We start from the raw sequence: 14,654 nt of genomic DNA on the forward strand, positions 1-14,654 counted from the left end.
GGGAGAGGCTTGCCCCTCACCTGTATTCCTGCGCCCATTCCTGAGCCACAGTACCCAAGGCTACCCTAACGGTAGAGGACCAGCAGCAGCTGAACGGGAGATGCCTCCTTCCTCGCTGGCTGCTGGCAAAGCAAGCCTGTAAGACAAGCCGTCTGCCCTCTTCTCTTGCTGGGCCTGTTCTGCGATGATGGAGGAAAAGAGGGAAGAAACAGAGAAAGGACAAGAGCCCCGAAGGCCTGGGAGACAACGGCAGAAGCCTGTCCCAGAGGTGCCTGAGGCTAACAAGAGCCAGGAAGACTAGTCACCAAAGGAAGAGAAAGTATGTACAAAGTATCTGTTTCAGAGGTCATCTGCAGAGACCTGGGGATGAGAGGTTGGTTAGAAGAAGAACTCGACAGTTTACACAAGACTCTCAAATGACGTAACAGTTAGGATGACACACGCGGCAGTGATGTGAGCAAGTCCAGACACTGCCCGCGGAACCGGGCTAGCCCCCAGCTCGGGATGACCAAAGCTGGTTCAACAGTGAGGCTGACCACGGTGGGGTGGCCGAGGGAGCTTTGTCACCCTTGCTTAGAAGGAAGGGCCTCTGTGCCAATTCTACCCAGCCCTCTGTTTATCCATCTCTAGGAGGAGCCCCTGGGAGAATCCCGTGAGCTGAGCAGCCCTAGAAACAGAAGGCACCTTTTGATAAGAGCCTGTGAGCTACACTCTGGCATATCACAGATACCAACTCATCTGTCCTGCAGATGACGAGAAGAGTGGCCTGGGGAGACATCCACGGATAGAGCACTCCCCATCTGGCTGCAGCTGGCTTCCAAGAGAGCAGCTCAGCCTCTCCTTGAGTGTGCTCCTGGCTGTCACCTGACAGCTACCTTCACTGGGCAGAAATTACTGTAACGGTGGAAATAATTACTATAGCCTGGATTGTGGCCAGCAGAGCTGAAGACCCGGGCTTTCAGCTTTTCACTGATTTAAGCAGCCACTGATTTAAGGGGGCTGGTGGTGTCTAGGAACACCAGAGGTCTACATCTTTAAAAAAGAAAAAGATAAACAGATATGGTACAGATCTCATCTGTCCTAAACTGACGGGGGAAAACACACAGAACCCTGTTTCTGACCTGCAAGGGAACAGCACGTCCCACCTCTCCAGGCTTCGCGCCTGCTCCGGTTGCTGCTGTAGCCATCTGTCAATGTGCCTTCACAACATCTTGGTGTCGAAGCCCAGAACACCCAAGCCAACTGCTCATCCCCTGCCGGAATTCTCCCCATATGTCTATGCACCTGTGACCAATGGTGCTTGGCATGTGCAGAGGTGGGTGGTCGCCATCTTAGCATCTGGAGAGATGGCCCACCCCAACTCCAAAAACACTGCTCCAAAGACATATTAAGGATGCACAAAATCACTTTTAAAAAGGGGCTGGAGTACGACTCAACAGTTAGGACCAACTCCGGCTCTTCTAGAGCACCCGAGTTCAGGTCTCAGCACCCGTGTCAGGACGTTCAGACCCCCCTGTAACTCTAGCCCCAGAAGATGCAAGGCTGGCTGATGGCCTCCGTGGGCACCTGCACTCTCCTGCACATAGCCTCTCACAGATACACGTGCATACACATTAATTAAAAAATAAAATGGTTTTCAACCTGATTGTGTAGTATCTTACCTTTGTCTCTTAGTAGAACTCTCATACTCATTATTCCACTTAAACTCCATGTTAACTTTAGAATATAAATATTTAGCAAATCCATTTATTTTACAGAGGCCAACTGACTTTTCTCAGGCAATATGACCTGTCTACAGTGGCACAGGCCCAGTCCTGGAATGTCCTCTGAGTGACAAGAGACAGGTGGGGAGAGGGAAAGGGTGTGGGACAGCGTATGACCTGAGAGCAGAGGAGAAAGCACAGGGACACCCACCAATCGCCTCAGAAACCAGCCCATTCCAAATGTAACCTCTCAACTAGAGACAAACTCCTTCCAAAGAAGGCTGCTTCAGGCCAGACCCCACTTAAAGGGCCCCCGCTCTGTGGCCATGCCTCTTCTTGTGTGTTCAAATAGCACAGCTCAAAGGTGTGTTAGAAACACAGTCCGCGGCCTGTCTGTGACCCACTGGAGCAGAATTCCTGGGCTGGCCCAGCACCCTGTGCTCTAACAAGCCTTCCAGTGGGCTCTGCTGCTCACCCTCAGGGTGAGAATTATTGTCCTTTTTTTTTTTTTTTCATCTGTAAACAAAATAATGAAGTCACTGAGGAAGAGGAAGCCCAGCTGTGGGTCAGGAGGTTCAGATCACATCCTGGCTGAATCCAACCTTGGGGCAGTGGCCATGCATCCTGCTGAGGTCAGCACAGAAAGGCTATCTTTTTCTACTCCCTCATTGTTTTAAAAAAGGAAAAGGCCTGTTCTAGAGTCGGAACTAGAGTGTGAATACAGTATCGTCATTTCCAATATTACATGACCAATCATATGTGATGCTTGAAGCAATGCCGCAAGCCAGAGAAGGGTGAGTTTCTGTAGGTAAACATGAGAACACACAACATTAGGAAGGAGTTTGCTTTTCTACTGTTTCTGTAAATTTTTTATTACATTTATTTTATTTAGTGGGAAGGAGGCGAGGCACATGCCACCACACCCATGAGGAGGTCACAGGACAACTTTAGGGAACTCGTTCAAGTCATTAGGCATGGTGGTAGTGTCCTTACCCAGTGAGCACCTCACCAGCACTTCTGATGGTTTAATAATAATGGTAGCCATCTTTAATAATAATGGTACCAATGTGTCTGCACTGAGCTGAGTGTGACCTATGTGTTATCTATTTCGCCCTCATGCAACTCTGAGATATGGGAGCTATCTTCATCCCACTCTACCTCGGAGGCAAAATTCCCTGTGGACACACAGTAAGGAGGTGGTAGAGGTTAAGATTGTTCTTAATCTTTTCTTGTTTTTAAATATATCCTAACTCAATCTATTCAACTCTTTCAGAGTCTTTGTGTTACTGAATTATAAGCACTATGCTTTCTACCTGTGTTTTACGCCATTGTTTCATGTGCTGTTCAAAAAGCTCTCAACTAGCTGGCCCTGGCAGCTCGTAACCTTAGTACGTGGGACTAGAAGTGGAGATTGCTGTGAGTCAGAGACGTGGGACTAGAAGTGGAGATTGCTGTGAGTCAGAGACAGAGCCTACACTTCAGGCTTTACATATGGGAGGTTCAGGTCATGAAACCAGAAAAGGGACCACCAGAGTGGGGGTGGGGTGGACTTAAGGAGGGGGAAGGGAAGAGAGGTCATAATGGGACATATGTGGAGCTTTTCTGGGGAGTGGATGGGAGGCAAGAGTGTGGGAGAACACTGCCAACAAAACAAAATGTGTGAAAATCATAGCCAAATCACATTTTCATGCTAATTTACTTAAAAATGGGGTTCAGTGGGTAAGAGTGCTTGCTGCCAAGGGTGACAAACCGAGTCCGGTCCCCGGAACTCATGCAGCAGAGGAGTAAACCAACTCCTACAAGTTGTCCTCTGACCTCCACACGCTCACCCACACATGCAAACACAGATACACACACAAGGAATCACTTTTCTTTTCAAAAATGTAAGAATGAATAAAGGTCAACACTAAGTCTCACAGATTCTAAAAGACCTAATTTACAATTTAAACATAAAATGTGAACATTTTAGAAGCAAGCATACACAGTCTTTGGGACACAGGCCCAGGCAAGACATCCTCAGGAGCAATGCACACCAAAAGCATCATGGATAAAAAGAGAAAAAAAAAAAAAAATCAGTGAATTGGACTTTACCAAAAGTATGGACTTAGTTTTTCAAAATGGTTCCAGAAAGAGAATAAAAGGACAAAACCCACTATGGGAAGAAGATGCATGGCGCAGCCGGGCACACTCAGGATGCTCGGAGCCCAGTGCTTCAATAAACAACCCGGTTGGGAAAGAAGCTTAAGGCAGTGAAGTAATGGCCCTTCCCCCAAAGAGGGCATGCAGACAGTGCATATGCAGAGAGGGTGTGCAAGCCTGTGGACCTCAGGGAAGTACAAACTAAAGCCACAGTAAGCTTACAGCACTTATCAAAATACCTATTGGGACAGCTAAAATGAAAATCAGTGCCATCAGATGCTGGTCAGGATGCAGAAAAGCCAGGTGTTTCCACTGCAGGGAGGAATCTAAAATGAAATGCCTACTCTGGAGAAGCCTTTAGCAATTATTTTATTAACAGCACACAGTTGCCTTATAATCTAGCCTCCTGGGTACTTTCCTGAAATAGTGAAGAAACATGTCCACACAAACCCTGTTTGTGAACATCCACAGAAACCTTATCGGTGATAAACCAACACTGAAGGCAACCCAGGTGTCCTTTAACAGAGAAGTGCTCAAACCACATCCAGACCTTGGGATACTACTTGGCAATGGGAATGAACAATCCACCAATACAAGCAAGATATGGTGGATCTCATGGAAACAGCGCAGGGTAAAAAGCCAATCTCAAAGGTTCCATGTTTCGAGGATTTGTTTACATAAAACATAACATGACAGAATTGTAGAGAATTATGAGTAGGTTAAGTATGACTGTGATCCGGGGACAGAGGGGAGGAGGACAGAGTGGGTACCACCATAATCAGAGAACAAGGAAGAGCCTCAAGAGTCGGAATAGCTCTGCATGCATCTTGAGTGTGAGCTGGAGTCACAGTGCATGGGAGGTGTGCACACAGCACACACATATGTGCATGCAATCTGAAGACCCCTGTCTAGGCTCTGAGGATTCCACTCACGTAACCTCGGTTCTTTTAAGGTGCCATGGTGATGTAATGGTCACCAGCAGAAGAGAAAGAGTACCCTGGACCTCGCTACTAATTCTTGCAACATCCTCTGAAACTATCTACGATCATTTCAAATGGAAAGTGAAGGCTGAGTAAAGCACAGGCATACTTAAAAGACGACGACGAACAGGAATATAGTCAGCAGAGCTGCAGAGCTGCCCAGTGAGACCCCAAACACAGTCAAACATGCTCAGCTGCACACCGTTTAAAAAGCCGAACCCAGGACTTAGCAGGGACGAGCTCCTAACTCCAACTCCTCTACTTCCTCCTAAAAAGAAAGGGGGAAAAATAAAACAAACGAATAAACCAACACAAAAATCCTAATGTCAAGCCCCTTAGGGAGGCTGGGGGTTCCACCAGGAGCTTAAGACAAATGCACCCTAAGGTTTCACAAGTGACAGAAGGGCTCAACCGAGACCCTGCACAACATCCAAGAGTGCCAACAACTTCCTTCCAGAAACAGTAGTGCACTGGCCTGCTCACCATGGCCAGGTGTACACAGAACCACTCCTGCGAGACAAAGCAAAGTCAAACCAACAGGACTTTAAAAACTCTAGGCAAACAAATAGAAAAACCTCAATAACCTCAGACAATCCCCAGCAAACTTTGTAATCAAATACATCCTCTGGCCTGACCTCCTCCCCCACCTCCTGCTTTTCAAGGATTCTGTCACCTACTGAATTCTGGGTGATAAGAACCCTCCAGTGGTAACAAAAACATTCAAAATACTACAAAATTCCTAGCCTGAGCTTCCACATGCACGGGCACACACAGAACCCAGCCAAGAAGGAGTGTTACTTGAGAAAACTTTGGTAAATGTTAGAATTGCAAACAATTCTTACAAAGCTCAACTTATTGATGTGAAAAGAAAAATTTTATAGTGCCCCTAATATCTCCCTTAATCTGTCACTGGGTACTTAAAGTCCTGTGTGCTGCAGCATGTTGTGGTCTTCCACCACCCCCAGAAGACACAAGCACACCTGGAGGATGAACTTTGGCAACTCCCGTTTCCCAGCAGAGGCCCTGCCTCCCCTTAGTTAATTCAGCCCCCCTCCTAGGCTCTAGGCTCACACATCTGGGTGGGGTTGGACATCAGAAGGAGCATAGTGCCACCCAGTGAAGCTCCAGACACACAAGCTGGCTGGGAGCAGGCCCTCTCCACTCATGGGCAGAGCTACATTCATGTACCACTGTTGATGAAAGATGCGTTCTGAAATCTTCAGTCTCCATGTGTTCTCAGTGTGCTCCGGCCCACACCCTCTCGACAGAACCGGAAACACCACCTAGACATTTTTCAAAAGGGGAGAGGAGGGGAGCTGCAGGGATAGCCCCTTCTCATGTGCTGGTCACCTCCAGGTGGGCCAAAGTTTTCCTCATCAGGAAAAAATGTGGCATGCAAGAAGAAACAAAAACCAGCTCACCTAAAAATTAAACATCACCTTCGCACACACACCAGGAACCCCATGTAAGAGGTCTTTAGAACATTCTAGTCTATGCCCTGCTCCCTTCATGACCCCACCACACACACACACACACACACACACACACACACACACACACACACACACACACTCACACACACACCAGGAACCCCACCAAGTAAGAAGTCTTTAGAACATTCTAGTCTATGCCCTGCTCTCTCTCTCTCTCTGCTCAAATCTATGCATTCTGGTCCTTTGCTTTCCTCCCACACTGTCCGACTTAAGTACTGCTCCCTCGGTATTCTCATAAAGAGCCATCTTGGAGGGAAATCACATACTGTTCAGAGCAGGGTCCTAGCAAGTGCTTTCTGTACTCGACTGGCATCGTCAGGAACTTGAACCACAGAGACCCTTAAGCAGCAATGTTAGACGGGGCAGTGCCAACCTGGGCCCCATATGGTAGGCCGCCAGGGAGAATCTTAGGCAGTCTGGCAGGAGCCACAGCCGAGTTTTGGAAGCTGGAAGCCAGGAGCGTTCCATCTTCAAGCCCTGACTTTTCACTCCCTGAAAAGGAGTCTTCTGGAACTGCAGCTGTTTAATGTTACTTCAGTCTGCTTGTGTTCATTTCTGATGAACGAGTTGACACTGTTTTGAGGGATCACACACCCTCCACCACCACCAAGGACTTTTATAAGCAAAACCCGCCAAACTTTTAACAGTCTTCAGAGGAGGAAGAAAGAGCCATGTGGGCAGGGGCAGGAAGCAGGGGGGCCAAATTCCACACAAAATGTAAGCATCAAGGCCCTGGAATCAAGACCTGTGTCCTGAAGCCGCAGTCCGGATAATGGGGACAACACACCCACGACAAAGGCAGCAAGGCAAACATTTTCCAAAAACAAAAAGAGGGGCCGGAGGAGGGGGGAGGCCTGGGATTCGAGGCCAGGGGACCTCGTCCCCCAGCATGGCTCCCTAGGAGGCAGTACCCGCGGGTCCTCTGGGCTGTCAAGGGCCGTCGTGGGCCGAGGTGCCACTCTCCCGCCAGCCACAAATGTCACGTTCCAACAAAGTTCAACCAACTCCCCCCTGGAAAGTTTACATTTCCTCCCGGAAACCAGATTCTTTTCAAGGCAGTGCCAACAGGCCAGGGAAAGCCGGATCCAAGCCCCGATTTGTGCAAGAAACTTGTTTGGGGAGAACAAAGACGGCTCAGGGGTGGAGGGGGCCCGAGCCTCCCGGCCAGGGCGCGTCCTGGGGTCCAAGTTGGGCGCCCCGAGCGCCTTTGTCTGCTCCGGGACAGCGGCACCGGCCAACCCGCCCGCCCCTCCGGCGACCGGGACCCGCCAGCCACACGGGAAAGGCCAGTCCCGGGTCCGGGGCCGTGCGGACCCCAGTCCTCGGCCTCCCGTGAGGATCTGCCCCGTGGGTACTGGGCACTCCGAGGGTGGCAGGGAACTGGATTCTGTTTTTTGTCTTACTAAACCTTCTGGATCCCTCACCGGACACTCGGAGGCCCTGGCGCCGACCTGACTGCCCAAGTCCCCACATCTGGAGAGGAGCTGATGTCAGCCTGGGCTCCCGGGAGGAAGCACAGGGAACTCTCGGCCCAGTCCGAGGGAGCCCTCCCTGAGCCCCCGGCTTGAGCTGGTTACCTCTCAGCACAGGCTCGCAAGGTCCCCGGCGCGACTTTGCCCTCCGCATGGGCGATCATGGAGCGATCCTGGCTTGGGCAGCGGAGGCAGGGGAATGGCGGCAGGGGGATGGCGGTCGGGCGGCGCGGCGAGGGGCGCCCCGATGCTCGGGAAGTAGAAGGATGTCCAGCTCCCCCTCCAGTCCCACCCACCCCACCCCGCTGCCGGGTCCCTGAGCGCCCGGCGCTCCGCTCCCGGCCGCCCGAGCTGCCCGGGAGGGTCGCTAGTCCGGTCCCTGTAACCTTACACTCCACCCCGCCCCGGCCCTGGCCGCGGGGCCCTAAAGCCCGTCCCCAGCTTCCCGTAGCCCCTCCCGGGACCTCGGAAACTGCCGGGGCTCAAGCTGACGTGTCTCCCTTAGACCAAGGAGGGAGCTGGCTTCCCCTGTCTTGTCCCCCGCCGCGTTGGAATTCCTGACACACTCACCGTTTCTGTTTGAATGCCTCAGACTCCTTTGCTAGGATCTGCCTCCGAACTCCTGGCTAGGTTCCATTTAGGGTCAACTCTCTCCTATGTGGAATTCCCTGGTGAAAGTGGTCACATTTTTCTCAGCGTTGCCTTGGCCCTAGTACTTCCATCAGGTAGGGGGATCAGGATAGGAGGGGCTGTGATCTGCTTTGCTGAAGAGAGGAAGGGCCTAAACAGACCTTCCTCACAGCCTTAAATGTTCAATAGTTCCTAGGACTGCACATCCTGTGGCCACGATCCCCAGGCCGTTATCTCTTCAAGCAGAAGCAAAGAATTCTAAGTGTTAGGACAGTATTTCTGACTCTGTCCCACCTCTGAAAGCAGGCTCTCTTTCCTAAGCAACATCCGTACCCAGACCACTATACTGGATTACACTCGCTGCCTTTTGAAGCCATGTCCTGGGACCTTTCTGGTCTTCGGAGAGGAGAGGCTGCAGTCCAAGCCCTTAGTTGGAGGGTTAGGGGATATCAGGACTTCTGTCTCCTCTCTCCCTTCTTACCAGGCCATCAAAGGGTTCGTGGCTGTGTTGTGACAGCTCCCTAACTCAGCTGCTCACAGCTTTACACACACACACACACACACACACACACACACACACACACACCACGCCCGGGCTTCATTCAGATTCCATGACAGCCTTCTGACTTGGCAACCTCTGCTCCCCAGACAGAGGGCCCAAATGTAATTGTCGAAGTTATTTCTCAAGCAGAGGCTCCGTTTAAAGTCATCTGCCCTTGTACGACACACAGAGCCAAGATATGTGCACAGAAAAGGCAGGGTAGTGGGTCCTCACTTGTTAGAAGTCTGGACAGGAGAGAGAGACCAGCCTTGTGCAGAAAGAGTGCAGGGGGGAGGGGTGGAGATCAGAGGAGCAGGAAAAGGAGGCTGGCAGGGCGGGCAGTGGATCCCAGAGAGAGTTGGCAAGGTTCAGGGCTTGGCGAGAAAGTAAAAATGGGGGAAAGGAAGAGACAGCTGGCTTAAGGAAGATGAACAAGTCACAAAAGTGTAGGTCTGGAAAGAATGGAAGAAACTGTACCACACCTTTCGCTTGGCTGATGAGGAAACTCCTGTCGGGCTGTGGAATGACTTCCCTAACGTCACAGAACAAGTTCAGTGGCAAAGTCAGGGGTGGAACCCCACGTGTGCTTCCTACCACACAGTGTTAATGCTGAGTGCTGGCTTAGGAGCCGAGTCTGTGCCCTACAGTCGGTGAGGGAGCAACTGCTTCATTGGTTTATCTGGGCCTCCACAAGCTTAGTACAGACATGGAGAAGAGGTAATGAACAGAAATGGAGCTCTTGATTGTTGATGTAAGGGGGATCTTGGCCCACTGTGGGTGGCACCATTCCCTGGGCAAAACAGTCCCCATTGGTATTATAAAGTTAGAAGCGTGGCCTGTGGGCCGGCTGGCAAGCGGCATCCGCCAGGGTTCCTGCTGTACTTGTCTCACTGTGAATTCCTCGGTCAGTGGTAAATGCGGTTCGGAACAGCAAGCAGGCCTGGTCTCAGGGTTCCTGCTTGAGTACCTGCCTTGATGTCCCTCAACGGGCTGTTATCTGTAAGATGAAGTGAATCCTTTTCTCCTCTATGCTGCTTTTGGTCATGGCATTTGTCACAACAGAAAGGGAACTGAAACATATGGAGTCAGTACATTTTTGTTACAAATATAAAGTAGAATGTATCTAAGCATATATTTGCTGATGTTCCGGAAGCCTCCCCAAAGCCCATGGATGGGGACATTTTGGATCTCTACAGCAGCGATGAGGGTGAAGTTAAAGTGAGGATGGGAATATCAAATAAAGATCACAGCCTCTGAAGTGAGATCTCATTCTCACTGACATGTCTATCCCAGGGGAAAAACCACACACTTAAGAGATTTGGAGCCCTAGGCACAGGAAAGGGCCCTTCTGGGAAGAGTGAGTCATGAGAATAGTGGAGAGGCTGGTCTGAGGGAAACGTAAGTGACCTACTGTCTGCTGGGGGAAACGCTGGGGTCAGGAGTGTGAAGGAAAGAGAAGATGTGAGTGTGTAAACCAGTTCTTCATACGGAAAGCAAGCTTCCAAATCAAACTAGGGGAGGAAGAGGCTGGAGAAAGAAAAGTCTGCCAGGTTCCAAGGCTGCTCCTTCAGCCCAGGGCTTCAGCTCTCTAAGGGCACAGCTTGCATGCCGGAGAAGCTTGGGAGTTCATTAGGTGAGTCTCGCCAGCACTCCACACTCCTCCATTGACTCCAAGTAGCCACATATGGCAGCCCAAACGGAGAGCCCTGCTGGAGGCCAGCTTCCCCAGCCCGTGTCTTAACCCTCTCAACTGCTCTAATCTGTACCTCGGATGCAGACATGAGCGAACTTCTACATGAAATGCATCTGAATCTATTGCTCAGAAACTATAGGCTGAAAGAAAAGGCTGCAGCTCCCACAGCTCCAACACTGCTTTCTCTGCAATGTTTCAAAGAAAATTTATCTGCAGATTCCAATGCCTCGTTTGAGCCAAACAGAAACAAGATATGATGATGATGATGATGATGATGATGATGATGATAAAAATAAAAAATGATGGTACACACCAATAATACCAGCTCTAGAGTGGCAGAGGCAGGGGTGTCACAGCAAGTTCTGGTCCCACATAGAGAATGGCCGGCCAGCCATGGTGACTAGTAAGATTTTGCTTAAAATTGTAGCATGAATCTTAAAAGGTCTTATTAATAAAAACAAACCTGAGCCAGGTATTGGGGTGAATGTGGAAGATCAGAGAAACAGAACAAGCTACAGCTACCTCACCTTGCCATTTCCTCAGCTGATCCTGTTTCCTCAGACTGGAAGCCTCTGAGTTCTCATCCAAATGGATCTCAGCTGAACTGTGCTGCTCAAAGCCTAAATGCTTAACCAGTTCTAGTTCCTGGTCCTCCTGCCTTATATACCTTTCTGCTTTCTGCCATCACTTCCTGGGATTAAAGGCTCACTTCCTGGGATTAAAGGCATGAGTCACCATGCCTGGCTGTTTCCAGTGAGTCTTTAAACTCACAGAGATTCAGATGGATCTCTGGCTCCCAAGTGATAGGATTAAAGGCATGTGTGTCACCATTTCCTGGCCTCTATATCTAGTGGCTGTTCTGTTCTCTGACCCCAGATAAGTTTATTAGGGTGCACAATATTTTGGGGAACACAATATCACCATATAAAATAATTTGTCTTAACTAGCAAGCAAAACAGTGATTTATACCTGTGCTTCTGGGGGCAATCTATATACTCACACTAAGTGTCAACATCCATTCTAAAGTGACTCAATCTTTCATTTGCTAATTGCTGGGGAAGGTGATGGAGCCATTAGTGCCCTTTGGGACCAAACAGGATGGATATTGGATATTGCCAGTAGGAGACCAGCAGGGTGGGAGGATGAGTTGCTGGTGACATCCACATAGAGAATTACTACGGCCTTAGGGTAAGACCTGAGTGCTAGCCTAACTTCTACCTCCTTCCAGACTAGGAAGGTAACACTGCAAACCACAGCTTTCTCCACAGCATGACCTCCTACGCTTGCTTTGAGGGCTGAGATAACATATCGATGTTCTTTTCCCTCCAGATTTTCAAAATACAAAGGACTTTCAATACTCCATTAGCATGCAAATACTCTGCATCCACGCGCACTCAGCTGCATACACACTCTAAGTCTGTATCGGCCTGTGCCTTGCTAGATGGACACCAAGCAGCCAAAGAGGAAGGCTGAGCTTGCTGGGAAAGAGAAGGATGAGGACAAAAGGGCCGTCCGCAGACATGACCATGAAGAGACTCACATTGGTCACAGTTAGTGACTATTAAAAGAACAAACCAATGGAAGCTTTCAGTCAGGCAGCCTTGATTAAAGTGACTTGTTTTCCTTCTAGGAAGATTGTTTTAAGGTTCCAGCTCCACGGCACTTTTCAAATTGTTATTTCTGAATGCATGTAGAAATTTGAATTCCCCATATCCTAGCTCCAAATTCAGAACATGTCAGCATGAGCTGGAGCTCAGAATGAGTCTCTCAGATGTTTACCAGGGTGCTGGCACTCTCACAATTCTATCAGAAGCACTGGCTACACCAGAACTCAAGTCACTGAAGGTAAAGGGTGGTGGCTGACACACACAAGCCACAAGCAAGGGACCGTTGAGGCACAGAGCAGATGTACGCAAAGGATTGCAAGGGACCGAAGGACCGCGAAGGGGATCGCTGCTGTCACTGTTTGCAGGTGGTTTCGTGTTGTCTTAGGCAGGGCCCTTGCTAGATAGCTCTGGATGTCCTGGCATTCACTGTCACCTAGGCTAATGCTGGGCTCGTGGTAATACTGTCCTGTTTCTCTCAAGTGTTGGGACTACAGGCGCCCCATCACACCGGACTGAAAAGAAGATATTCCAGACAAAGCCTTAGACACCAGAAAGGGAAGCACACACCAATCTGCTCCTCAGCATTCTCCCTTTGGATCTCTTCTTTTCACAAGCATACAATGGCCACATTAACACTGGATTGGAGGAACCCATGCATGGTAGCATCCTCTTGCTTTTTGCTGTTGCTGGTTTGGTTTTTCAAGACAGGGTTTCTCTGTGTAGCCCTGTGAAGTGGGAGCTGTTTGCCCCATGTCTTGAAGCACCATCCCTAGTGAGGTAGCAGGCAACTGCTACACCTGCCTATGACCTTGAGGTACATGTTCCTGGGGTGTGGCCACTGCGGAAGGAAGACCCTTAAGACCTGGGATGCACATATGTGGCTCTTTCTCTTTGCTACCTCGTGGCTTTGGATGCTGGGACAGGCCAAGGCAGAGCTTGCCAGATAACACTGTTGGACTGTGCCTCACCCTTCCAGGATCCTGCGACAAATTCCTTTGTTCTGTCTTGTGAGTTAAGCCCCCAAATAAATTCCTTTGATCATTAAACAGACTCCATGGATTGCTAGCAATATAATCCCAATATCCCTGGCCTTTCTAGAACTCACTCTGTAGACCAGGCTGACCTGGAACTCACTGAGATCTGACTGCCTCTGCCTCCCAAGTGCTGGGATCAAAGGTATGTGCCACCACTGCCTGGCTGCATCCTCTTATTTATAATTTCATTTTCTATAGTTTCAGTTTACCTAGTCAACTGCAGTCCAAAACTACTACATGGCAAGTTTCCAAAAAAAAAAAAAAAAAGCTTTACGAGTACCCTTGTGAGTACTACGATGTCTCACTACCCTCCTTTGTCCAGTGTATCCACACAGGATGCATTACCCTCCCATCAGTGCTTACAATATAAGGCATTCTGAGCAGGTTGAACAATATATTGTATCAGTGCCCTAGTTTATTGTTATTATTGTTAGTTTTTTAATAGGCTTATTATATGATTTAAATTTATCATATATATATGTGTGTAGGCAAAAGCATATGACATGTAGACATGTGAATTACTTTTCTCATTTTCTTTTTTTTTCTTTTTTTTTTTCTTTTTTTTTTTTTTTTTTTGTTTTTTCGAGACAGGGTTTCTCTGTGTAGCTTTGCGCCTTTCCTGGAACTCACTTGATAGCCCAGGCTGGCCTCGAACTCACAGAGATCCGCCTGCCTCTGCCTCCCGAGTGCTGGGATTAAAGGCATGCGCCACCATCGTCCAGCCACTTTTCTCATTTTCATAACCAAAGATCTGGCAAGACATAATTAAAGATAGAAAATACTTATTTTAGGTCACACCATTGCTGGTGGGGGAGGCATGGTGGCAGGAATGTGGGGCTGCTTGGCCACATCTGGGCAGGTCAGGAAGGAGAGAAAGGGGGAGAGGGTTCCAGCTTTCACCTGGCTTACTCTTTTTCTGTCCATAGGATGGCGCCGCCCACATTCCGGGTGGGTCCTCCACCCTCAGTTGATGTCAGGGGAAAGCCCTGACAGACACAGGCAAAAGTATGCTTCATTGGTGCCCTGCCTGCTTCTTAACCCAATCAAGCTGACAGTGTAAACTAGCTGCCACGCTAGGAGGCAGCCCCACAGGCAGGCTGGTCCCAAGCCTCTTTGGATTACCATACTCTCCACAGACAAAAAGATTTCCCCAAGCTTTTCATTCAATCGGTGCGTTTTATAAAGATAGTAGTTTGTCTCTCCCTCCCCAGCTTGTTTCCAGATATAAAATCATATTCTTAAGTCTTACACCATGCATGCCTCCTACCAGAGCCAGGCATATGCTCTGCCCCCACCTTGTGAAGTATTGATAGCACCATGATTCAGGGACCAATGCCTATAGGGTGCTGGGTGTTGAGAGAG

The 14,654-nt window shown here is 49.3% G+C and overlaps 1 protein-coding gene across 6 annotated transcripts in view; it reads right to left on the reverse strand.

Moving 5' to 3' along the window:
- Positions 1–14,654, reverse strand: part of Amotl1 (angiomotin like 1) — a 127,033-nt gene that overhangs the window by 58,991 nt on the left and 53,388 nt on the right. The window contains exon 1 of one of the 6 annotated variants that reach the window (XM_076575678.1): positions 8,358–8,559. The exons of 4 other annotated variants lie outside the window; for them this stretch is intronic. Coding sequence is in view for 1 of the 2 variants with exons in the window: in XM_006990517.4 (XP_006990579.1) it covers positions 7,893–7,941 (49 nt within the window). In the remaining variant the exon portion in view is untranslated. Of the gene's footprint in view, positions 1–7,892; positions 8,088–8,357; positions 8,560–14,654 lie in introns of those variants that run through there. One more of the 6 variants, XM_006990517.4, reaches the window with a different exon arrangement.

Source organism: Peromyscus maniculatus, chromosome 7, assembly GCF_049852395.1.
Source record: "Peromyscus maniculatus bairdii isolate BWxNUB_F1_BW_parent chromosome 7, HU_Pman_BW_mat_3.1, whole genome shotgun sequence".
In the NCBI taxonomy this organism is placed as follows: Eukaryota; Metazoa; Chordata; class Mammalia; order Rodentia; family Cricetidae; genus Peromyscus; species Peromyscus maniculatus.